At 46.5% G+C, this 27,404-nt stretch overlaps 1 protein-coding gene and 1 long non-coding RNA gene across 2 annotated transcripts in view; one reads left to right on the top strand and one right to left on the bottom strand.

Annotated features, from left to right (window-relative positions):
• The window catches only part of LOC108522050 (contactin-associated protein-like 4), a 217,238-nt gene that overhangs the window by 35,903 nt on the left and 153,931 nt on the right, over positions 1-27,404 (top strand). The window contains exon 2 of the mRNA XM_017862149.1: positions 8,262-8,372. Coding sequence (XP_017717638.1) covers positions 8,262-8,372 — 111 coding nt within the window. The remainder of the gene's footprint in view (positions 1-8,261; positions 8,373-27,404) is intronic.
• On the bottom strand, positions 20,973-23,430 carry LOC108522053 (uncharacterized). Its single transcript, XR_001883358.1, has 3 exons — positions 23,388-23,430; positions 22,023-22,087; positions 20,973-21,409 (listed from the first exon to the last, which is right to left on the bottom strand). It is a non-coding gene; the product is annotated as an uncharacterized LOC108522053 (long non-coding RNA).

The following is a 27,404-nucleotide window of genomic DNA, read 5'->3' on the forward strand; positions in this document are numbered from 1 at the left end:
CCACCTGGGGGACCTGGGCCCTATCTGTGAAGCCAGCTCTGGACCCACAGCCCCACTTTAAATAACTAATTTCAAACCCTTCTTGTGTTTGAAATTAATGTTTGCAAACTGCTAGTCCAGCTGTGTCTTTTTAATATTCCTGCTGTGCAGAGCGTGCAAATTTGAAAATTCTGTGACCTCACTCGGTGTGTGAATTCCTTCCAAATAATGTTTCCTGGCATCGTGGATGTTCACTGACTTTTCTTCCTTTAATCAGAAATATTATTAAGGCCTCCCCACTCGCTGCTGTACCTGGCTGGATGGTTGGGGCTAAATACTTTCCCCTCAGAAAACTGTTGAATTCCTAGGTGTTTAAGATGTGTGCCCCGGCCACTGCACTCCAGCTTGGGAGACAGAGTGAGACTCTGTCTCAAAAAAAAAAAAAAAAAAAAAAAAAAGATGTGTGCCCAATGGGAGTCAAGGTTAAAGTGTGTCCTTGCTGTGTAGACATCAGGGTCTCAGAGAGTGAAAGATCACAGCTAGCTAACATTACACGCTATGCACGCCTCACCCAGCACCTGCCCACTGCCTGCCGAGTTCTAGGGGTTGGAAGTTAAAATGGAGTTACTGCCTGATGGTTAGCGAGGTGCTCCCAGATGTGGTCTTTGGATAGATCACGCATGTCATTTTCCACCTGTTCTTCTCAGTGACGAGGGATGTGTGGCAGCCAACGGCGAGCATCACAGACTCACCGACCTTGTCCCAGAGTGGGTGGAGAATTCAACCAGAAAGGCCGAGCCCCCCATCCTGTGCCCTGGTCCCCCAGTGGGTGCCACTGCATGGCCAAGCGGCCTTGAGAGACTCGAGCACCTGCGCAGTGCTCCTGCTTCCTCCAGGTACCACTCCAGACAGAGTGGCCAGGTGTAAAATGTGCCCCATGAGAGACTCAAGTACCCGCACAATGCACCTGCTTCCTCCAGATGAACAGCCAGGTGTAAAATGTGCCTTGAGAGATTCAAGCACCCACACACAGTGCTCCTGCTTCCTCCAGGTATCACTACAGACAGAGCGGCCGGGTGTAAAACGTGCCCCTGGGCATCCCCAGTGACGAGGAACAGCCCACAAGGCCAGGATTCATGCGCCTCCTCAGCAAAACTATAAATACATGGACTTTGCCTTTCTATAAATTGAGTCCAGATGCTTCCTGACAAAGAAAAGAGAAAGAACACTTTTTATTGAATAGTATTTTTGTATGTCTGAGTTACATATTTATAGCCCAGAACCACCAGCTGGTCACTGGGAGGTGGTTCACTGACCAGCCCTTGATGGGCAAGTGATGTTTAGATTTCAGTATTTTAAATATGCTATTCCGCTCATTTAATTTTTAAAATGCATTTGAATATTATTTACAAAAACACCCAGATCTATTTGAGGGATATTGTGTCTTTTGTCTCTAAATATGGCGAATGCACTGTTGCAGAAGCTAGATGCAGCCGGCCACATGATGCTGCCTGGTCCGCCTGGCCCCTGAGCTCCCAACAGTCGGAGAGTGGGATCCTGAGACCTCAAAGGTGAATTCCACCTGTGCCCCTGGTCTCAGTGGGTCTTTGTGGACCCAAGGCGACATTTTCCAGACTCAACTTGGCTCGAGTCAGCAATTGATCATTGCTGTTTGAACCGGATTTGAACCATCTTCATCAATTCCATAAAAGGAAAAACAACAGTCTCTTAAACTATTTGTGGATTGAGCAAACGCCTGTACAGCTGGTTGGCTCTCTGTCCTGATGGGCTGTTTTTAAGCACATCGTCTTTTTCCTCTAAAATCTCCAAACATCTGGCCTGCTGATACTGATGATCGGTTTCAGGGACCCCGAGTCCCTCAGACACGGAGGCACTGTCCCTTCCACGTCAGGGCCAGTGGCAGGGCACCCCGAGTCCCTCAGACACGGAGGCACTGTCCCTTCCACGTCAGGGCCAGTTGCGGGACACCAGGGCCCAGCCTCTTGCCCCATCAGCAGGACGTCTTTGCTTTTGGGTGAGCTGAGGAAATCTGACAGACAGGCCCGTGTGGCCCTGTCCACTCAAAGCTGAGAGTATCTCCTGCAGCCAAGTGCACCCCTGGAGTCTTCGGGGACAGCAATTCTGGTTTCCGTCACCAAAAAGATGGTTTCCTATCTGGGGCTGTACGTATGGGGAATCACAGGGTTTGCTGTCAGGCCTGACTGTGCCCAACACTGTGGCTGAGGCTCACCTGTGCCATTTTAATAGAGGCATCAAAACTTCGACATGGAATCCCATCGGTGATGGTACCAAAGCTTGTTTCCAAATTCTAATCTGGGCGAGCCTTTGGGGGTTCCATTTCGGAGGCATCATGAATAGCACTGCATTGGGCATTCTTTGTCTTTGGTGGACTTAGGTTTTGTTTCTGTGGAATGCAGGTCCAGGAGCGGGCTCGTTAGAGGAGAAGGGGATTAGTTTGACCAGTTACAGCCCAGGAGCTCCCAGTGGCTGCTCATTGAACTCTCTGGCCCGCGCCACAAGGGTTTCCGTTCCTCCACATCGTGCTGATGTGTTCAGTTCTGGAATTTACATTAGGACGTCGTGCATCTCACTCCCAACAAATGTCTTTAGGTTTTTTTTATTGCAGTTTAACTTGTTCTATGGCATATTTAGAGCCAAGAAGAGACATGACTTTTTTATTCCCATAGGCCGAGTGGTGACTCACATTAAACACACACACACAACACAGAAATACTGCACACCACATTGACACACACACAACACAGAAATACTGCACACCACATTGCACTGGACATTTATACACAAAACACAATACGCACACACACCACACACATGCACCATACCACACACATTTATACACACACAATACACAGGCACCACACACACCACACACTTATATACACACCACATAACACACACATGTACATAGACATACACACAACACACACATATACACAGACACAGCACATACACACCCACATATACACAACACACACACACCATACCACATACATTTATACACACACCACACACACATACACACATATACACAGAGGCATACCACACACACACACACACATATACACAGAGACACAGTACACACACCATACCACACACATTCTATACACACACACACCACACACACACCACATCACACACACAGGTAGAAATTTAAGAAGAAAAAAAATTTTGTAATGAAATGTTCGTTTTTGTCAGTCTAGAAAACACATTCTCGAATTTACTTTTGTGTGTAATCTGTGTGTTTTACGCAGGTCTTCTGACCAAGGTGCACTCCGGATTGAATAGGTCAGCAGTGGAACAATCTAAGTTCAGAGAGCTTCCACTTAAAAATCTTATTTGACCTATTTAAATACTAACTTTTGGTTTAATTTTCTTGAGAAACTCGGAAAACATCACATTTTATTTTATGTGATAGTTTTCCCCAGGTTGAATTTCGTTTTATGGACTCAACAAAAAATAGATCTCATTCTGAAGGGAAAAGTTTTCCCCAAAACTAGAACCTAAGTGATGTTTTAAGATCATCACCTGGAAATTCTGAAGTTGGAATCTTTTAAAAACATTTTTAAAACATTTTACCCGCCCTAATTCAATAATTGACTTATTTGATAATTCTTTTCTCTGATTAGATTCTGTTGCCTTTGCCTCATGGAAGCAAGCTGTGGTTGGTAAAAGGAGCTGATTCTAGATCTGTACGAAGCGAATATGTGGGGCCAGGTTCACTGTGGGCCCACTACAGATATGTACACATGTGCAGGCACACCTACATGCACACACACATAAGCACATGCACACACGTATGTGCCAGGCTCACACACACGTACAAGACATGCACACACAATAATGCAGGCTCACACGTAACAGACATGCACACCATAAGCCACATGACACACACTATGTGGCCAGGCTCACACACACGTACAGCACATCTGCACACACCAAAAAGCACACCACATATGTGCTCACACTCACCACACGTATAAGACATGCACACACCACACAATGGTGTCAGGCCTCACACACGTACAGGCATCGGCACACACTTAAGCACATGCCACACATATGTGCCAGGTTCAACACACAGACAAGCACACACCTATGTGGCACACTTCACGCACGTACAGACATGCACACGCACACAATATGTGCCAGGCTCCACACACATTCAGGACAATGCACACACAGCACACACTCCTATGTGCCATGCTCACATGCACATACAAACATACACATCACATGTGCATATGTGTACATCACAAGACACACATGCACACATACATATGTACAATTAAATGGCACCAAAAATGGAAACTTATTTTCAATGACTGAAAAACTGTTTTTGGAGCCTTGTGCTGATGAAATTGTAGTGTCAGAGAGGCGATCCCAGGGAGCAGGAGTGAGCACAGAGAGGAGAGGCTCCCGCAGAGGCCTGGGAAGCCGTCGGAAGGCTGTACTATCGATCTATGAAGTGTCAGCTGTGGCCCTGGGGCCGGCCCTCTGGGACCTGCTGGGAGCATGAGCATTGCCTGTGAGAATGGTCTGCTGAGATCACAGGAGAGAAGGCTCGTTCAGCACCTTGGGGTAGGGATGCTGGGGTGACGAGTGCCCTGCACTCTGGGCTGGGTGTCTGCTATGCAAGCCCACCGTTGCCACAGCCATGCCGGGTGACAGGTCACCCACACACAGTGGCTTACGAGACGGGCGTCTGCCGTCATACCAGGGGTGAAGTTCTGCTGATGGGGGACAGAGGAGCAGGCATGAACACGGGGTGGGGGTTCCACCGAACAGACAGGATCTGGGAGGGTCCCAGGAGGCAGGAAGGGGTGGAGCCACAGGAATTGTGTCCATGCTGCTCACACAGATGAGGGCCCTGAGGGCTCAGTGGGACAGGGTGGCCACAGTGGGGTCCGTCCAGCCTCAGCAGCTGTTCAGAACCAACATCACCTGAGCAGGGCAGAGACAGACCCGTGAGAGCATTTAGATGAAAAGCACGTGGGCGTGATGTCGAGTCGGCCTCACTGCGGCATCCCCCAGGTGGAAGTTTGGTTAGCTGAGGCTGCAGGTTCTCTCCTCATTCTTTCTATTTAGACAGTGCAATGGTGGCAGATGATGCTGCCTGATAAACTGGTGGGAAAAGTGTCTGGCTGTGCCTGGGAGTGTGATGCTCACTGCACTGTCCGGGCCTCGGCCGCGCCCCCACCTCCCAGCATCCGCTCACACATGGACACAAACTTCCCCAACACAGGAGGCCAGTCGCCCACTCTCAACTGCTCCCACTTCTCTTCAGATCATTCGTTCACTCCCCATCCTGTATTATTTTTAAGGATTTTCTGTTTGATATTCTGTGTAAAAGCAATACTGCAAATCTATTTGATATTCTGTGCAACAGCAATACTGAAAATCATGTTACCTGACACTGTATTTAATATTTATTTATGGCCAGCAAAGTGACATCTCAGTCTGTCTTATCTCTTTTCATATTAAGCAGTAAGTGTACAGAACTGGAAAGCTGGATGATTTTGTAAGTCAGTTTGAAAAGTCCGCTTGCAACTCTATGGAAATAACACAATAGGACGTATGCCTGTGCACTCTAACTCTCCGGAAATAACACAATAGCATGTATTCCTGTGCAGTCTAACTCTCTGAAAATAACACGATAGCATGCATTCCAGTGCACTATCGCTCTATGGAAATAACACGATAGCACGTATTCCTGTGCACTATAACTAACTTCGAACACAAGTTACCGTATGAAAATCCCAAAACACCTGCTGGTTCTTCCTGAAAATCTCAAAACACCTGCTGGTTCTTCCTGATCCAGCAAGTCCTGGTTCAGGGAAAACAGCTCCATGTACTGGAGCCTCATTTGGAGCCGATGAGGCCTCCGGAGAGCCTCACCCCAGCCCTGCCAGCATCACCACTGAGCAGGCACGGTACCTGGACTACCGAAGGCTGCCCCCGTCCCATCGAGCCCACAGCTTCAGGGTGGTGGGGACGTGGTGAACTCGGAATTCCAGGAGCCAGGGCCCACGGCTGCCCTTCTTTGGCTGTGCAGTGAGGTCCTTGGTCAGAAGCAATGCCGTGTGGACCCCATGGTGGGGTGGCGCTTTCTGAGTCAGGGATGGCAGTTTTGGCCCCAGTGTGGCACACAGGGAAGGCAAATCCATGCCCCAGAGTCTGTTCCAGTCAGGACAGAAAAGCTCCCCAGGGAGCTGCTGCTCCCTGATGGAAGCCATGTTTGTGACCACCTGCCCCAGGCAGCTGGCCGACCCCAGGGGAATGGTGCCACCTTGGGGGTCTGTGCTGGCCTCTGCTGCCAGCTGATGGCACTCGGCGGTGGCGGTAACCAGTCAGCCTTGGTGGGTGGAGTCCACGGTGCTGAGTCCAGGGTCACTGCCCGAAGTTCTGACCACTGGCTGGATTTCGCCTCCCCACTGCCCTCAGGGATGTCTTGGGCAGGGGCTGTGGTGCTGCCATCCCCCACTTCTGGGCGATGCCTGCACATGGCATAGAACCTTCTGGAAAACTGGCCTGAGTCTACTTGTCTTCCGTCAACTGATCTAGGGAATTCTCCATGAGGCCACAGGTACAGGAGAGAGACAGCCGCGTGGCAGGAGTGGGGACCAAGGATGTTACTTCCTCACTCGTGCCTTCAGGGCTTACACCAGGACCATGTACACACCACATCTATTTGGTGACGGAGAGCAGCTGTGCCTGCTGGACTCTATGGCATTGGGCATAAGATAAACCCGGCTCATGTGGCAGCTCAGGGCCCATGGTTACATGTGCAGCTTCTACCAGGGCCCAACAGGAGGCCAAGTTCACACAGGAACAACATGATTGCAGGGTTCATGAACACAGCACCAGTCTCCGCCATTTAGGGCCTAAGTCGTGTCCCCCAGTAAAACTTTATAATTTTGTCTGCTTTATCTTGAATACAGTAGCCTCCCCTATCAGTGGAGGAAGGCTGGCAAGATACCCAGTGGGTGCCTGAGGCGGTGACTAGCACCAACCCCCACTAGGCTCCAACTTTTCCTGCACACACACTGACAGCAATGTTTACATATAGATTAGGCACAGCGAGAGATTACAAACAGATAATAAAATAGAACAATTTTAACTACATATACTGTAGTAAAATTTACGTGCACGTGGTCTCCCTTTTTCTCAGAATCTCTCACTATACTGTACTGAGCTGTTTGCAGGGCAAGGTTGACCACAGGGAACTGAAACCTGGGAAGGAGAAACCTTGGGCAATGGGGAGACTACGGCGTCTTGAGAGCCGTGTTCTCGTGGACTCTGTGTTTTCACTGTGGCTGTACATGACTATTTTAAATTATATTTTTAGCCATTTAGGGGTCTAGGGATGTGTCAATATTGGAATGCTCATTATCGAGCCCACTTCTTCATGAAATCTTTTTGCTTCTAGTAATTTGACTTTATTATTAGTTCTTCTTTAAGTGATGGACGTTCCCATCACCTTCCGTGTCTTGAACCTTCCTTTCCTTTCTTGTCATCTACAACTTAATTCCTCCATGGCTCAGTGGGAGCGCCAGGGCAGGCCTCCCTTTCCAACCCCAGCTCATCTTCCCCATGAAGGCCCATGTCATCTATGGGGTTGGTAAGCGTGTTACACGTGAGCGCGTGCTAGAATGTGTGTGTCATGTTACCGTGTCGTGTGAGCATGTCACATGTGTGCTATAGTGTGTCATGTGAGTGCATCATGATGAGCGTGTCATGCTGTGAGCATGTGTCGTTGCTGTTTGTGAGCCATGTCATGTGAGCGTGTCATGTGAGCGTGTCATGTGTTCGGTGTGTTGCTATAGTGTCATGAGTGCATCATGTTGAGGCATGTCATGTGTGGAGCATGGTTCATGTGAGCGTGGTTGTGTGGCATGTGAGCATGTCATGTTGAGCGTGTCGGTGTCCCGGCATGTGTGGGTGTGCTAGTGTCATGAGTGCATCATGTATGAGCGTGTCATGTGTAGTATGTCATGTGTGAGCGTGTCGTGTGCGTGTTGTGAGGCATGTCATCTGAGCGTGTCATATGTGAGCGTGTCGTGTGTCAGCATGTGTGTGCTAAGTGTCATGAGTGCATCATGTATGAGCGTGTCATGTGTGAGCCGTGTCGTGTGAGCGTGTGTGAGCGTGGTCAATATGTTGAGCATGTCATGTGGTGGAGCATGTCACGCATGAGCCTGTGCCATAACGAGGTGCTGACCTGACGTGGTGTTTCCCTGCAGATCACTGTGAGGAGCCCCTCGTGTCCACCCTACCCTCGTCATCCTTCAGCAGCTCCTCCGAGCTGTCCAGCAGCCACAGTCCCAGCTTCGCCAGACTGAACCGGAGAGATGGTAGGTCCACTTCCCATCTCTTATTGATCCATGGTGGAGCTCATACAGTTTCAAGAATCAGCATCGTTTTTGCTAAGGGGTCATAAGTAAATTACTCAAGGCGCAGAGAATAAAATTCTGAGTATTATATTCAAACAGGTTTGCAGGCATGTTTCTGTTAGAAATGTACAGCATGTAAATGTTCTATCCATAGATCAAGATTGGCAGAGGGGGTTTCTCTGTGTACTGGTCTGTGGAGGGGACTGGGCAGGACAGGGCATGGGTGGCATGTGCCTAAGCATTGAGTATACCCAGTTCCATATGAAAATGTGCACAGGAAATGGCATATACCAGGTTCTATTTATCTTGGAAAACGTATTTTTCTATCACAACTATTCAATTTTTTGGGTACACAAGCCGCATTGAGTTATTCTTCTTCAAGTCGAACAGAACTGGAAGCCGCGTCATTTCCATCACAGCTGTGGCCAATTCCACGAAACTCTGAGGGTTTAAAACAACTGAGATTCATTCCCTTGCAGTTCCGGGGGTCAAAGTCTGCAGTGGCGCTCACAGCACTAAGGTCAAGGTGTGGGCAGGGCTGGGTCCTTCTGGAGGCACCCGGAAGCATCTGTTTCCTCCTTCTCATGCCTGGAGGCACCTGTTCCTTGGCTTATGGTCCCTTCCCCAGCTTCAAACCAGCAATGGCCACGGAGTTTTCTCTCCATCCATCCAGCCCTGGTTCTTCTATCTTCCTCTTTCCCATTTAAACATGTCTGGGTCAGATGATACTACCTCCTTCCCCCTGGATACCAGGATGGCATCCGGGTCAGATGACACTGCTCCCCACTCCCCCCTGGATACCAGGATAGTGTCCTGGTCAGACGACACTGCCCCCTGCCCCTAGATACCAGGATAGCGTCCTGGTCAGATGATGCTGCCCCCCACCTCCTGGATACCAGGATAGCATCCTGGTCAGACAACACTGCCCCCCACCCCTGGATACCAGGATAGCGTCCTGGTCAGATGACGCTGCCCCCCCCCCGATACCAGGATAGTGTCCTGGTCAGATGATTGGCAGCTTTCATGCCTTGCTGCCACACAAGATAGCACCAACCTAGCTTCTGGGGGCAGATGTGGCATCTTCCGTGGGCTAATGCTCTGCCCCCCACCAAGAGCTAGAAGAGTGGTCTTAAAAAATGCTTGCCAATTAAAAGCAAAGCAAAATTAATCCCTTCTCTCTGTCGAGAATGCAAATGTGAAACTGCGTTTGTGGCCCTCTGGGCTCATTTTATTCCCATCGTCAAGGCTTCTTCTCTGGGAGTGTGCTGAGCGGTGTGTGCCCCTGCTTAAAGACAAATGCACAAAACTGAACCCCAAGTTGCTCTGGAGAAAGGAAGGGGTATAAAACTTACAAAGATAGGGACGAGAGTGCTGCAATTCTTGCAATGTAGTGCAAGAGAGAACATCTGTGCACAGATTCCAGGGAGATCCAGCTGGCCCAGTGCTGCTCACATGGGGGGTGCCTGTGCAACGTGGGCCAAGAGGGGAGGACCCAGGACCTTAAGGCCATGTGGGGAGGACCCCAGTGCCGTGTGGGAAGGAATTTCAGGCCGCACGGGGAAGGACCCTAGGGCTGCATGGGGAGGACCCTCAGGCCATGTAGGGGGGACCCCAGGACCCTAAGGCCACATGGGGACGATCCCAGGGCTGTGTGGGGAGGAACCTCAGGCCATGTGGGGAGGACTCCAGGGCCACAATCCACGCTCACTCTCCAGTTTCCTTCTCATCTGTGTGGAGCTGGTGCTCAACACTGGACCACATTTACTACAGTGAACATTGGGTGACACAAAAATACATAATTTGTATGCAATGTTTTGATATTTTACATTTTAATATAGGCAGACTGGTAGATAAATGATGATGTTTCCAAAGTGCTTATTACTGCATAGATGTGCACACATGTGATGACACCTTGTCATTTTGTATTTTAAATTACAATTTAAAAATTATTTCACTATATAAGGGGTATTTGGTGAAGAGGTGGCATGAGCTGGGTGAACACAGAGGTCTCTGGCATTTGTGTTGGATACCAGGTAGGAACGGGAGTCCTGGGTTCCTGTGGGAAGTATCTCGCCGCGGGTCATGGCTGTGCACTGGGGTTGGCCTCCCACTGTGACTACCTCATGGGACAAGCAGTCAGGGATCCCACGGCTTCCCCTGCACAGAAGATTCTAAGCAGAAACAGGGGCCTCCCTGAACTTGGGCTGACACAGCAGCAGGGGCCTCCCTAGGCTCAGGTAGGGACCCCAGCAGGTAAACTCGGGCTGGGACCCCAGTAGGGGCCTCCCTGGACTCGGGCTGGGACCCCAGCAGGGGCCTCCCTGGAATCGGGCCAGGACATCAGCAGGGGGCCTCCCTGGACTTGGGCCGGGACCAGCAGGTAGACTTGGGCCAGGACCTCAACGGGTAGACTCAGGCTGGGACCCCAGCAGGGGCCTCCATGGACTCCCACTCTCCTGGGGCTCTGCTTCCCCTCCACTCACAGGTGTCCCAGCCTCAGGTCATCATGGGCCCCATCTGACGTTTCTTCCTGGGGTGCTGCCCCCACAGGACTGGGCCCCTTAAATGACAGCATCCAGGGAGGCCAAGCTCCAGTATGAGCCCCACACCCAGGACCCCTTGCCCTGCAGCAGTGCTCCCCAACCCTCCCCCATCCCCCACACCCTTGCTGTTGCTTCCTCACCACTCCCTCTGGCAGCCCTGGCAGCCCCGCCTTCACACCTGAGCTCACCCCACCTTCACACCTGAGCTCCTGCCGCCTTCACACCTGAGCCTGCCCTGCCTTCACACCTGAGCACCTGCTGCCTTCACACCTGAGCCCGGCCTACACTCACACCTGAGCCCACCTCACCTTCACACCTGAGCCTGCCCCACAGGATCACAGCCACAGGGCCGACCTGGTGCCATTCTCTGTTCAGAATGCACTCAAAGGAGCTATTCCATGCATGCTTCATTTGGCAGTCTTTCTTTTTCTTCAAATGATATTATTTGAGCCTGATTACATCTGAATTTCTGATATCTGTCTCTAAGTGGATTAGCTTTATCCCTGAACTTAAAGCAAGATGCGATTACAGCCACATTCCATGGCCAACTGGCTTATCCACACTGTCACAGCAAAGAAAAGGGATATTTTTGTGCCACTGAAACACAACAAAAGGAGAAATAGTTTAGGAAAATTCAGTGTTCATTCTTATTTGAGTCCTAATCATTGTACTCATTTAGGAGACACACAATATTTTTTCTGGAAATAAACTAGAAAAGTCTATACTTCAATCAATTACTCTCAAAGTTTTCACAGCTTATGCAATGAAAGGGGATAACATATTGAAATCACTAAGCTTATCCTCTGCGCTTCTGTGTAAATTTAGGAACAGATATGCATCTGGGCTCATCGCTGGCAGGGTGAGGTCATCAGCCTGAGTGGCTCAAGGATCAGGGTCTGCCACGACAGAAATCATTTTAAGTCTCTATTTTCCCAGAGCTCATAATGAAGCAAGACATCAACCTCAATGAATTTTACTTGCATGTTAATTAAGTTTAAACCAGCCCATTTTAATTATCTCTTACTTGTTAATTCATTGTTTTTGATTGGGCTTTATTCTATTTTTCTCCCTCTTGATAGCCTGCAGCCCTCAAGAAAGAATTGCAAATTGAGAGTGAGTTATCAGAGGCCGCAGGGCATTCTGGTGTTTTCGCATTTCTCATTGGGTTGGGATTGGGCTGTGAATGATGGCTGCACGAGTGATCTGGGCACGAACGAGGACACCAATAAAACATAAATTACTCAGCATCAGAAGCACGTAAAAACATTAGGTTTCCACAGCCATGCTGGGACCTCAGTGAGAGAAGGAATGGGCAAAAAGCCAGCAATGCTCCAAGCACAGCATCTTCCCTGAGCACGGAATCCACTCCAAGACCCCAGGGGGTGCCTGGAATCTCAGGTGGCACCAATGTAGAACACGCTGCTGCTTGTATGCACAGATCTACCATCAAGTTTAAATACAAAGTGGGCAGAATAACAGACTAACAACAAAACTAATAATAACATAGAACGATAACAAAATATTGTAATACAAGTTATGTGAACGTGGTCTCTCTCCCTGAAAATATCTCATTGTATGGCAGGCCCCTTCTTGAGACGCTCACATGCCCACCTCATGAGAGAGGTGAGTGACCACACACGCTGAGCCATGGGCCACACGACACATTTCCCTCTGTGGTGGTCCCCGGTCCCTGCGCCCTCTGCAGCCATGGGCCATGCGACACCTTTCCTTCTGCAGGGGCCCGGGTCCTCACACTCTCTGCAGCCGTGGGCCATGTGGCACCTTTCCCTCTGTCCTGTCCCGGGTCTTCACACTCTCTGCAGCCGTGGACCACGTGGCACCTTTCCCTCTGTCCTGCCCCAGGTCTTCACACTCTCTGCAGCCGTGGACCATGTGACACTTCCCTCTGTCCCGCCCCAGGTCTTCATGCTCTCTGTAGCCATGGGCCACGTGGCACCTTTCCCTCTGTCCTGCCCCAGGTCTTCATGCTCTCTGCAGCTGTGGACCACATGGCACCTTTCCCTCTGTCCTGCCCTGGGTCTTTACACTCTCTGCAGCCGTGGGCCACGTGACACTTCCCTCTGTGGTCGTCCCAGGTCCACACGCTGTGACGGTGTTGGTGGTCCGGCCTCAGCAGCAGGCAGTGTCCATGACTAATGGTCACCCAGACGGCTGAATACACTGGATGAGGGGGTGATTCACACTGAGACCAACGTCACCAGGCTTCTTAGAGCAGGGTGCGATTTAAACTCGTGAAACATTATTCCTGAAGTTGCTGTTGACCTCAGGTGGCTGAAACTGCAGAGAGCGAAACCTAGGATGAGGGGTACCGCTGTGGACCGCTCCTGTGTCTGTGTCTCCAGGGCGGGGCAGGGGTTCAGGATGTGAAGGTGGCTGTGCCCGGGTCACAGAGGGCAGGTAGCAGCAGTGTAGGGCACTTCACTGTCCCCGGGGAGAGGAGAGAGGCTCTGAGGTCCTCTCTCACCCAGAAGGCTGCTCTGGTGGGCTTCGACGCCACCACGCTCTCAGCAAAGAGACTTGTCCAGTTTCCTTGGTAGAGGGAATTCAGTGGCCCATGAGAGACTTCACAGCTGAAGAATGTAACAGTCAGCCAGTGGCAGTGGTAACTCCAGCAACGCTACAGCAGCACAGCTGATTCCTATCCTTTAGTCACTGCTTCTGTGTGTGGAATTTAGGGTTAGCTTGAATTTTAATGTATCTCTTTAAATAAAATGCGTGTTGGTCTTTTACCATACACGATGTAGTCAATCAGGCAGTCCCCATGAACTACTAAAAGCGAGATAATTTGGCGGCAGAAAATCAGGCCTTGGAATGCACAGGTGGTTGCTGGAATGACAGTGCGGTCTGCATCCATGAGACCCTCTGCACTCATGTGCATCAGCAACAAGAGAAAGACTCCCCTCCCATCGCAGGAGGAATGCAGGGTAGCCTCTCCCAGGGCCATGGGAGGCTGAGCAGGGACCATGGGGATCCCCCTCCACCTGGCGGCATCAGCTGCACATGCCTTTACGAGATGACTGCACAGCTGCTTTCAGAGCCAAGGCACCATTTACCCTAGTTCTGTTTTATCTACTAAAAAGGGTAAAATATTACTATTTTGGCCTGAAAAGAACATCTCCCTAGGTCCTACTCACTGCCCTAGGGTCTTGGGCTGCCTGGATCTCCTGGTAGAAAAAAGATACAGAAAAGTGTCTCTGCCCCAAGCACAGGCAGGTGACGGGGCACCCAGACACTGTGAGCCCAGGTGACCCAGGGCCAGCTCTTGCCTGGCTACCCTCTTCTACAAGTCATGGGTAGGAGGCTAGCTAAGGGTTATATTAGGCTGGTGCAAAAGTAGTTGCACCAATTTTATGGCAACTGTACCACTTATATGGCAAAAACCACAATTACTTTTGCGCCAACCTAATGCAACCGGATTTCCACTTTGTAATCAGATGGTTTTCTGTGGAGGTCCACCACTTCACTCCATGTGCGGCCCATGGGCAGATCCCGTCCCGAGGCCTCAGCTGGAATGCTGAATATTTGCAGGAGACCTAGAGAATTTTTTGTGGCTACCTTGCAATTGGCCAGGAGACAGCTGACTGGTTTGACTTAATACTCTATGTGCAGCATATCAACATGAAAGCAAAATTTCAACGACAGTTTACTAAATTAAAGAGAGAAAGTTAAGAAATATGACCTGCAAGCCCAGCTATGAAGGGAGGTGAGGGGCGGGTGTGGCCATTCCTTCCAGACCCACGACACCACCAGAAGGCAGCCTCCTGAGCAAGCCAAACGGGCTGTGCCCCATGCAGCCCAGGCCCAGGGACCCCAGTGACTCCCACCCTGCTGCAGTGGAGCCTGTGGAGAAGTGGGCCTGACGTGTGGGTGAGACACCCTGGAAGGCCACGCTCAGGTGCCCTACAGTGGTCCACCAGCTTCATCCAGCCAGGAACAGAGAAAGAGTGGAGGCCACGCCTTCAGGTGACCAAGGCCCCCAGGTGCTCACCAGCCTCACACACTCACTTGCCTTCAGCCTGGGAGACGCTGGAATCTGAGACCACAGTCACGGGTGATCACTGGGGTGCGGGGCCTGGGGGTGCGAGAGCCGGGCATCTACGAAGACAAGCTGGCAGTGGCATGAGCAGCACCTGACACCGGCCTCATGCCAATTGCAAAGAAAGAGCTCCTTCTGCCAGTGTGCCTGGTCATTTCAGACATGTTCCCTCCTAACATGGGCAGAAGACCTAGGCAAGATGTTTTTATGTGTTCAAAGACGTTGGAGAGCCACTGAGCAGTCGGGGCCAAAATCAAGAGGAGGGCTCAGAGATTGGCCTGGCAGAGCCTCCCAAGGCACTCCCTACTGCTCTGAGCACCAACTGACCATGGAGGTGCCGAGACTGAGAAGCTGAGCAGAGTTCCTCCACCTCTCAGGCCTGTGGCTCAGAATTAAAATTCAGAAGCCAAAAGGAGGAAAAGGAGCCTTGGAGAACAGCACAGCCTTGGGCTGATTTCCCCAGACAGACAGACAGACCCCACAGCAAACCCCAGACAGACAGGCAGACTCCACAGCAAACCCCAGACAGACAGACCACACACCAAACACCAGACAGACCCCACAGGGAACCCCAGGCAGGCAGACCCCCCTCCCATCGCAGTAGGAATGCAGGGTGGCCTCTCCCAGGGCCATGGGAGGCTGAGCAGGGACCATGGGGATCCCCTTCCACCTGGCGGCATCAGCTGCACATGCCTTTCCCTCTAGTGTCCCAGGAAGGCAGTTACATAAAGGGTTTAAATGAGGTTTAAATAAGAAGGATATTCATAATAAATTACTTGTAATACCTAGAACCAGGGATATAAAGCTGAGTAAAACATGGCAATCAGAAAATGCCAATACTGAAGTGGCAGCACTGTAAGAATTATCTGACAAAGACCTCAGGGCAGCCATCTTAAAGTTCTTCCATAAACAATTTAAAACATGTTTGAAACAAAAATATAAACAGTTCAGTAAAGGAATGGAAGGTATAAAAAATGACCAAATAAAATTATAGAAACAAAAAATAAAATAGCTGAAATTAAAAACAAACAAATCCCAAACCAAACACACACACACACAAACCTCATTAGTGGTTTCAACAGCAGAATGGACAGGAAGAAGAAAGAATCAGTGAACTGGAAGATAGAACAATAGAAATAGAAGTTTATCAGTCTGAACAAGAGACAGAAAATAGGATAATGATGACAAAAACAAAAACCAGAGACTCAGGGATCTGTGGGTGCTGTAATAAGAAATCTACAACCAGAGACTCAGGGATCTGTGGGGAACATAATAAGGAAATCTATAATAAGAGACTCAGGGATCTTGGGGGGATGTAATAAAAAATCTATAACCAGGGACTCAGGGATCTGTGGGGGCTGTAATAAGAAATCTAAAAACAGAGACTTGGGGATCTCTAGGGGCTGTGATAGGAAATCTATAACCAGAGACTTAGGGATCTGTAGGGCCATAATAAGAAATCTATAACCAGGGATCTGTGGGGCTGTAATAAGAAAATCTAACATTTGTGGCATCAGATTCCTGAGAGGAACAGAGGAAAAGGGTGGGGTTGCAAAGTAGTTGAAAACTTTGTGGCTGAAAACTTTGTAAATGTTCCCAAAGACATAAATCCACAGATTCTAACACCCAAGTGAACGCCCACAACAGAATGAGACCAAAGAACTTCCTACAAGACACATCATAGTAAAATGCATAAAAACTCATGACAGACAAAAGCCATGATTGAATGGAGCAAGAGAGAAATGACACCTTCCTCACAGAGGAACAATAATTGACATGGGAGTAGATTTGTCATTGGAAGCTGCAAAGATCAGAACAAAGTGGCACAACATTTTTAGTGCTGAAAGAAACGAACTGTGAACCCAGGTTGATATTCTCAGAAGAAGAAAAGCGAAGAGGCTTTGCCACCAACAAACCTACTACCAGAAGTTCTCTAAACAAAAAGGGAATGAGAAGGGCTACTGGCACATCACTGTTACAGACTGAATTGTGTCCCCCCAGGAAGCTACGCTGAAGTCTGATATGGTTTGGCTCTGTGCATCCCCCCAAATCTCATGTCGAATTCTAATCCCCAATGTTGGAGGAGGATGATTCCCAAGATGGAGGTGATTGGGTCCCGGGGGGACTTTCCTTTTGCTGTTCTCACGATAGTGAGTGAGCTCTCAGGAGATCTGGCTGTTTAGACATGTGTGGCACCTCCCGCTCCATGCTCTCTCTCCTCTTGGCCATGTGAAGACATGCTTGCTTTCCTTTCACCTCTGCCACGACTGTAAGTTTCCCAAGGCCTCCCAGCCATGCTTCCTGTATAGCCTGTGGAACCGTGAGGCAATTAAACCTCTTTTCTTTATAAATTACCCAGTCCCAGGTATTTCTTTATAGCAGTTGGAGAATGGACAGATACAAAGCCCTAGCTCCTCCTATGTGTGAATGTGACCTTATTTGGAAATAGGGTCTTCACAGATGAAATAAGGTTATACTGACTAGAGTGGGAGTTAAATCCCGTATGATTGCTGCTATGGTTAGAAGAAAGTGATTTGGAAACTGACAGACAGGGATGACATCAGGTGACAACAGAAGCTAAGATTGGCATCATCAAGGCATGCCAGGGATCGATACCCAATACCAAAAGTCAGGCGGGGGCCAGGAGGAATTCTCGCCTATGGGCTTCAGGGAAGATGTGTCTTCCTGGCACCTTGACTTTGGACTTCTGGCTTCTACATCTAAGAGACAATGCACTTCTCCTGTTTTGAGCCATCCAGTTTGGTGCTTTGTTATGAAGCTTAGATAACTAATATGACCCTGAAGGAAGAAAAATACAGCAGCAAAAAAATACGATCGTTTTTAGCTCATAAGCATGACGATTGGACACTCATGCACACGTGAGGTGTGTCACCCTCCAACCTTGTGACAACGTTAGCACATTATCCATCTGACATGAACTTAAAAAACATGAATAAATACTCATTGATGGTTAAAGTGGTTCTGATGTGGTTCTAAATATCTGTTGGGATGATATCTAAGACAGCTCTATTATATATTGGGAAGGCAATATAGAACCGAGAAGGAGATAAGGTTTCTACATTGTAATCAAACTGGTCATGTGATGATGTCGCTAGGCTGTGATTTTATATATTCTATACTGTATTATTATTTATATATAATTTATATGTATATAGATTGTAGTATCTAGAGCAATCACTATAAAAAGATGAAAGAAAACACAAATATATAAAATGAGCCAAAAGGCAATGTTAAAAATTGCTTCTTGCCATAGAATGTAGAAAAAAAACAAGGAAATGAAAAGCAGAAGAAAAAAATAAAAGAACCAGAAAACAAAAAAACAAAATGCTGTACTTAATCTCTAGCATAACAATAATGACATAAAATGTAAGGAGACTAACACACTAATTAAGAAACAGATATTTGAAGAATAGGTTTAAAAACATGGCCCAATTTTACGCAATTTACAAAATGCTTACTTCAAATATCATGACATATACGGGTTGAAAGTAAAAGGATGGGAAAAGAAATGTCATGCAAACATTAATCAAAAGAAAGCAGGAGTTGCTATATTGATATCAAAAAAAGTAGACTTAAGAGCAGGTAAAATTTCCAAATACAGAAAGGAACTTTATACAGTGATGTTTAAAATGTTAACCTCAAAACAATATATACCGATACTAATTGTGTATGCTAATTGTGCACCAAATACCAGACCTGCACAGATGTGAAGCAGAAACTAATAGAGGTGAAGGGACAAATAGAGGAATCTCTAAAAGTATAAGTCTTAGAACTTGAGGCCCCTTTCCCAACAGTTGTTAGAACAACCACACAGAAAATCGTCAAGGACACAGAACTGACCTGTGCCATCAACCAGCTGTATCTAAGTGGTCATTCTAGAACACTCCACATTTCAACGGCAGAACACACACACTTAACTGCACATGAAACATTCTCCAGGAAGATCACACACTGACATGTAAGAAACCTGACTAAAGTTAAAAGTAATGAAAGCATACAAGTGTCTTCTGTGACTACAGTGGAATTACTAGGCATCAGCAGCAGAAGGACAGACGGGGAATTAATCACTATGTATCAATTAAGCAACAAAAAATCAGGACGTAAATTAGTTTTCTAATTTTGAGATGAAGAAAAAAATCACAACATACAAAAATTGAATGTAATTACTGAATGTAGTCAAAGCATTACTAAGAGGGAAATTTATAGCTCTAAATGCATATGTCTAAAACATAAGAAGGATATTAAGTCAATGCTCTAACACTCTAGGAACCTAGAAAAAGAAGAACAAACTAACCCAAAGAGGCAAAAGAATGAAATCATAGGGTTGTGTGTAAATTCATGACATAGAGACTAGAAAATAATAAAGAGAAGGAAATAAAACACCAAACATTGGTTATTTAAAAATGTTTTAAAAACTGACAAATCTACAGGTGACTCAAGAAAAAAAGGAAATCTGAACATATCACAATAAAGAGATTAAAATAGTAATTATGAAATTCCCACAAACTAAAACTCAGGACCTGACTGCTTCATGCCTACATTTACCAAACATATAAAGATGAACTCACACGAATCTTTCAAAACTGTTACCAAATAACAGAGAAGAAGGGACGCTCCTCCACGCATTGCATGAGGCCAATATTACTGAAATACCAAAGTCATACAAAGACCTCACAGGAGAACTACAAATGAATATCTCTTAAGAATATGGATGCGAAAACTCTCGATTAAATATCAGAACACTGAATCCAGCAGTATGTATAAGGAATTACACACCCTGACTAAGTAGGACTTATCTCAGAAATGCAAGATTTGTTTAATATCCAGAAGTAAATCAATGTAATCCATCGCATTAACAGAATAAATGACAAATGCATAATATTAATAGATGCACAAAAAGCATTTAACAGAATCCCACATTCTTTCATGATAGACGATGAACCAACTAGAAATAGATTCAAACTTCAATAACTTTTAACGATATCTACAAAAACCAACAGCTAACATCACACTTAATGGTGAAAGACAGAAGCTTCCCCCTTAGAGCAACCACAAGACAAGATTGCCTGCTCTCGCCAATTTTACTTGATATTGTACTAGAGCAGCGGTCTGTCCCCAACCCCTGTTCTGGTCCATGGCCTGTTGGGACCCAGGGCACACAGCAGGAGGTGAGCAGCTGGTGAGTGAGTGAAGCTTCATCTGTATTTATAGCTGCTCCCCAGTGCTCCCATTACTGCCTGAGCTCCACCTCCTGTCAGATCAGCAACTGGATTAGATTCTCATAGGAGTGGGAACCCTATCATGAACTGTGCATGCGAGAGATCTAGGTGGTGCATTCCTTATGAGAATCTAATGCCTGATGATCTGTCACTGTCTCCCATCACCCCCAGATGGGACCCTCTAGTTGCAGGAAAACAAGTTCAGGGCTCCTACTGAGTCCACATTATGGTGAGTTGTATAATTTTTTCATTATATATCACAATATATAATAACAATAAAGTGCACAACAAATGTAATGTGCTTGAACCATGCCCAAACCACTCCTTCCACCCCCAGTTCATGGAAAAATTGTCTTTTACAAAACTGGTCCCTGGTGCCAAAGAGGTTGGGTATCACTGTACTAGAGGTTCTCACCAGGAAAACTGGACAAGAACATTAGGAAGAAGGCATCAATATTACAAAGGAAGAAGTAACATTTTCTCTCTTTGTAGATGACATGATCTTGTATGCAGACAGTCTTTCAGGATTCACAAACACACACAAAGCTACTATAGCTAATACACAAGTTCATCAAGTTTTCAGGTTACAAGAGCAAAACATAAAAATCAATTGGATTTCTGTACTTCAGAAATAAAAATTCAAAATAAAATTAAGAAAATGTTTTTTATTTTATGCTCACAAAGCATAAAATCTCTTGGAATACATTTTATAAAAGAGGCACAAATTTTATATACTGAAAAACACAAAACATTGTTAGGAAGAACTAAAGAAAAAATAAATGGAAAGACAGATCATTCATTTATTAGAAGACATTTTTTTAACTGGTGCTATTTCTCCAAATGAATCCACAGGAAATGAAATCCCTTTCAAAATTCCAACGACCTTTTTTTTCACAAATTAACAAGCGGATCCTAAAGTTTATCTCAAAGTGCAAATGACTCGCAATAAAATACAAGGCAACACTGAAAAAGAACAAATTCAGGGAACCGTCTTAGTTTAGGCTTCTATAACAGAGTACCATAGACTTGGTGGCTTATCAATGACAGAAACTTATTTCTCTCAATTCTCGAGGTGGGAACTCTGAGATCAGGGTGTCCACATGGTCAGGCTCTGACAAGGACCTTCCGGGCTGCAGGCTCCTCTTCTCGTATTCCCACCTGGAGGAGAGGCAGGCAGGGAGCTCTCTGTGTCACTTTTCAAGGGCATTAATCCCATCCCTAGGGCTCTGCCCTCCTGAGCTCATCACCTCCATAGATCCCACCTCCTGGCACCACCATGTTAGGGGTTAAGATCTCAACACAGGAATTTGAGGGACACGAACCCCTCAAACACCCGAATGGGCCATTGCAAGGACTCCCATTTGCTGTTTCCAAAGCTGACTCCAAAGCTCCAGTCATCTCTGTAATCCCAGCACTCTGAGAGGCTGAGGCGGGTGGATCACAAGGTCAGGAAACCGAGACCATTCTGGCTAACACGGTGAAACCCCATCTCAAACAAAAATACAAAAGCAAAATTAGCCAGGCGTGGTGGCAGGCGCCTGTAGTCCCAGCTACTCGGGAGGCTGAGGTGGGAGAATGGCATGAACCCAGGAGGCAGAGGTTGCAGTGAGCCCAGATCGCACCACTGCACTCCATCCTGGGGGACAGAGAGACAGTCTGTCTCAAAAAAAAAAAAAAAAAAAAAAAGCTCCCGTCATCAGGACACATATTGTCATAGGAACAAACATGCAAATCAGTAGAATCAAGTGTGTGGTCCAGAATAACTCCTCACCTTTCTGGCAAATTGATTTTCAAGAAGGGGTCCAAGAAAGTCCAGTGGTGGAAAGAATGGGATAACTGGATAGCCAGATGCAAAAGAGTGAGATTGGTTACTCACGCACCCCAGACACAGAAAGTAACTCAGAATAACTCACAGGTGTAAACGTAAGAGATTAAAATATACAACTCTTAACAGAACACATCTATGAAACTTCATGGCTTTGCTTTAGGCAATGGCTTCGTAGACATGACATTAAAAGCACAAGCAACAAAAGAAAAAAAGTTATATTTATTTAAAAACAATAAACTTTTGTTTCAAAGGACATTAAAAGTGAAAGGAAAACTTACAGAATGGGAGAAAATATTTGCAAATCATATATCTAAGATAATTGTAACTTGAATATTTTAAAAACTCTAACAACAGGACGGGCACGGTGGCTCAAGCCTGTAATCCCAGCACTTTGGGAGGCCGAGACGGGCGGAGATCACGAGGTCAGGAGATCGAGACCATCCTGGCTAACACAGTGAAACCCCGTCTCTACTAAAATACAAAACTAGCCGGGCGAGGTGGCGGCGCCCGTAGTCCCAGCTACCAGGGAGGCTGAGGCAGGAGAATGGCGTGAACCCGGGAGGTGGAGCTTGCAGTGAGCTGAGATCTGGCCACTGCACTCCAGCCTTGGGGGCAGAGCGAGACTGCGTCTCAAAAAAAAAAAAAAAAAAAAAAAAAAAAAAAAAACTCTGACAACAATAAAATATAAACAATTCTATAGTAGTCAAAATACCGCATTTCTCCAAAAATGATTTACAAGTGGCCAATAAGCACATTGAAAAATTATCAACATCGATAAGTTACTGGGGATATTAGAACCAAAACCACAAGACGCCATTTCACACCCCCTAAAACGGCCATCATCTGAGAGACAGAAATAAGAAGCGTCAGGGAGGTGTGAGGAACGGAGCTCTCCTCCACTGCCTGTGGGAATGTGAGATGCTGATGTGGCAAACGGTTTGACCTCAACTTTCACAGTCAGAGTCAACCAAAGCCTAGTATTAACGTGAGTCAACAATTCAAATTTTTATGAAATATTTTTGCAGTTTATTTGGCACATCAAGTAAAACTTTAAAAAATTAATTAATATCATAAGGTTGTTCAAATAGAACCATTTGTAGTGCCCAGAACAAAGGAGTTACTTGCCCTTTCAATAACAATGCATAAAAAAACCGCTTCAGGAAATCCGAGTGTTTATCTCACAAGTGAAATCAGGTATGGCTTCTTAACTGTCCCCACAGTCCATCAATAGTTCCAGCAGTGGCTAGTTTCTGAATGCTTGAAGCAAGACTGGCTAATTTATAAAGAAAAGAGGTTTAATTGCCTCACCGTTCTGCAGGCTGTAGAGGAAACATAGCGGCTTCTGCTTCTGGGGCGGCCTCAGGAAACTCCCAATCATGGCGGAAGGTGAAGGGAGCAGGTGGTCACGTGGCCAGAGAGCGCCAGTCGCAGTCTTGTAAAAACCAAGTCTCGCGATAACTCACTACCATGAGCACTGCACCAACGGGATGGTGTTGAACTGTCCGTGAAAAATCCACCTCCATGATCCCGTCACCTCCTCCCAGGGACACAGAACCAAACCGCATCACAAGCAAATTGATGTTGGGCTTCTGCGGTGAACACATGTAGTCACAGCTGAGTCAGGTGTTTGCATGAGGATTGAGAACCATTTTCCCCTGCAGTAGCCTCCCTGCTGACTAACTACATGGGCGGCTTCTGTGTGCTGAGTCCCTGGCGGGTTCGAGTTTGGGCCACTCTGTGTTCTCTAGAGACAGCGCGTGTGTGCGGCAAGTGCTCACTCACACCCAGGACCTGCTTCACCAGCAGGTTCAGCTCAGCTTTGATCCTCATATGACGGTTATTTTGCAACATTAGGAAAAAACAGTTTCTGTAGTGATTTTTTCTCTTCCCGTCTAGATAAACACCAGGCTACTATAAATGTGATGGAATTTTAAACACCAGGGAAAAAGAACCAGCTACCTGGGGGTTTCTCTTTTCCTCCAGCCACATGGAGCCATTCTTATACTGAAATCTGAGATCCCTTCAGATACTCCCAGAGTAAAAGGAACCATTATACCAACAGCTAAGATGACCATCGCCTGGGTATTTAACACTTCAGTTCTTACTAAAAGTGATCTTCCTGTAAATCTGAAATGCATTTAGTATTGTAGAAATAATCACATTGTTGAACTTTGAAGAACAAAGATTTTTGAGATTTTAAATACAACATTAACAGGTTTAAAATGTTCTATGGTTCTTGTATTTCACTGTCACTCTGTCTCCATATTCTGATGCTTTGACATGTTATAGTTGTGAGGCAGGGAAGGCAAGCCTCAAAATTGGGGCTTAGCTCAGAAACGTTCTTGGCTTTGCCAGTGCCAGGGTGGCCAGTGGTGGCAGGCAGTGGCTGTGCACAGCAGCAGCAGAGGTCCTACTCCTCATGGAGCAGGGCTACCCCATGGGCAGTGCACCCAGAGAAGCAGCTCAGAGGCATCTCTGCACTCCTATTTATGCCCACTTTTAATTACCTGCAAATCAAGGAGCAGTTTGTGCAGAAATTTCTAGAAAAGAAGTAACTTCCGGGTCTTTGGGTTGTTGCCATGTAAAGGGGCATGGCAGGTGTTGCCATGGCAATTGTAAAGTGACATGGCTCTGGAGGGTGTGTCTAAGGGAGACTTTTGTCTCTTCCCTGCTTTAGCTAGTCCTCAATCTGGTCCAGGGTTCAAGCCCCCCTTCCAGAGTCAAGTCGGGCCTACTACCTCAGTTGCAAGAATCTCTCTCTTCTCCTCTCCTCTCCTCCTCTCCTCAATCTCTCTCTCTCTCTCTCTCCCCTACTAATTAAAGATTATGAATGGTTTGAAAACACTCTTTTATTTAAGGAAGAGGACAGAGGACTCTAGCTGTAAATGTCTATGTACCCAAGAGTGAAATGTTCACCTACTTATTTTCCTAATTTTGTTTAAATTAACACCTTTAACATCACAAATGCATGTGCTCCTGTGATTACCTCACCAATAAGGCAATTCAGTACACTCCTCCACCTAGAAAGTGGCCCCACCCTGTGCATGCTGCCCCCACGCATGGCCCCCAACTCAGGACAGTCACTGCCCTGGCCTCCTCCTCCTTAGCACGGCTGCTCCTACTGTTGAACATGCTGGAATCTTCTGTTAGGTCCTCTTTTAAATGTGGGTTCTGTCACTCAACCCAATGATTTTGATATTTCTGCACTTTTTGGGGTTACTTGTTCCTATTTTCTGAGCACTGTTCTCTTGTATGAATACATCAGGATCTATGTATCTCTTCTCCAGCTGAAGAGCGTTGGTGTGGTTTTCAGTGTGGGATGTTAGGAACGAAGCTGCTCTGAGCACCGCTCCACAGGTCTCCTGCGCACTTATGCTTTTGTGTCTCTTGGGTAGATACTTGGAAATGGCCTTGCTGGGTAATTCAGTGGGTTAATGGTAAATATTTTAAGAAACTGCTGAAGAGTTTTATGAGGTTTTTTTTTACATTTCCACCAGCAGCGTATGAGAGTTTTAAGTGGCTGATATCATCTCACCCCTGGTTTGATTAGTCATCTTAGACATTCCAGTAGACCTACTGGGGCATCTGGTTTTAATTCTCTTTTGTAGTCCCCTGTTGTATAAAGCTGTCAGGAGCTATTTCATGGCTCATTCTGCCCGTATTTATGTTTTTTGGAAAAGAGTCTGTGCAACACTTATGGTGTTTTCACCACACTGGGTTGTTGGGTTTTTTGCTTTGGAATTATTGAGTGCTGGGAGTTCTCTGTATATTCAGATATGTGAGTTGCAGATGAAGATATTTTCGCTCAGCGTGTTGCCCACCTTTTCATGTCTGTTGCAAAGCAAGTTCCTGTTTTGATGAATGTATCATTTTATCAAGAAATTATCCTCTATGGTAGCATAGATAAAATATTTCTTATAACTCAAAGTTGCAACAGTTTTCTCCTGTGTCTTCTGCCATATGTTTTCTATATTTAACTTCATGATTCATCTTGAAGAAAGAAATTATACAGTGTGTGGTATGGAACAAAGTCCTTTTTCTAATATCCAATTTTTTCAGCATAGTTTTTAGAAAATACTTATTTTTTCACTCAACTGTCTTCGCAAAAAAAGTGTGTGTGTGTTTGTGTGTGTGTTTAATTAAGAATGGATGTTGGATACTGGAAAGGCAGTTGGCCACATACAACTAGCTGACCTCTGGCCTCCTGCCCCACAGGTCCACTTCCCTGTCTTTGCCCAGTGCTAGGCTATTCAGTGTGCTTTAGCTTCGTAGGACATAGTTGTCAGGTGGTGCAGCCAGGTGTATGTCTTCTTCTCTATCAGGTAGTTTTACTATTCCTGGTCCTTTGAGCTTCACTATGAACTTTACAATGTTTGTCAATTTCTACAAAAAAAAATGGCTTCTGAGAGTTTGACTGGGATTGCATTGAATGGAGAGGTCGATGTGGGGAGAGCTGACATCTTGGCCATGTGGGCTCTTCAAATCCCTGGAGACATAACATGTCTTGACTGAGTTAGGTCTTCTTTAATAGATGTGCATTTTAGTATTTGCTGTGCACACTTTGCACAGTTTTTGTCAGATTTAAATCTTAAGTGTATTTTATTTTGTCATGTTTTTGTAAATGGATTTCTAAATTTTATAACATTCCTTGCTAATAAAATACATACAATTTTACTTTTGCATTCTGACAGTGTATTCTGAAAGCTTGCTAAAACTACATATTTGTTCAATCCAGTTTTTAGATTCTACGACACTGTCCACATATCTGATCATGTTGTTGTGAATAAAGACCATTTGCTTCTCCCTTTCTGATATGGATTTCGTTTGTTTCTTTTTCTTTCCACATGCTGTGGCTAGAACATCTGTCGTGATAGATGATAGACTTGGTAAGCACAGGTATCCTCACCTTGTTCCTGAGCATGAGGGTGCAGCCAGTCTTCCACGGTTGAGTATGGTTATACTCATAGGTTTTTCATAGATGCCTGATACAAGGCTGAAGAATTTCTCTGCTGTTCTTTATTGAGAATTTTTTATATTGGGAATGGATTTGGGTGGAGTCTGAATGCCCTGCCAGCCTCTCCTCTCCAGCTCCTGTCTCCAGCCTTAATGCCCAGATGCAGAACTTCAGGAAGGAGACCCCAGCCCTCCTGCCTCCTCCCTAATCACCCGTGAGCTCTGCTGGGGCCGTCTTCGTGGGAGAGGGAAACCTGTGGAGAGGGCAGCTGATGGTGGCGAAAGGGCCTCCCCTCCCAGGGCCTCCACCATGCCCACCTTTCTCCTCCACTGGACACCGCTTTCCTGTAGTTGGCTGTTCCTAAAATCCCT

The sequence above is a fragment of the Rhinopithecus bieti genome, unplaced genomic scaffold (genome assembly GCF_001698545.2).
Source record: "Rhinopithecus bieti isolate Rb0 unplaced genomic scaffold, ASM169854v2 scaffold_63361, whole genome shotgun sequence".
Lineage (NCBI taxonomy): Eukaryota > Metazoa > Chordata > Mammalia > Primates > Cercopithecidae > Rhinopithecus > Rhinopithecus bieti.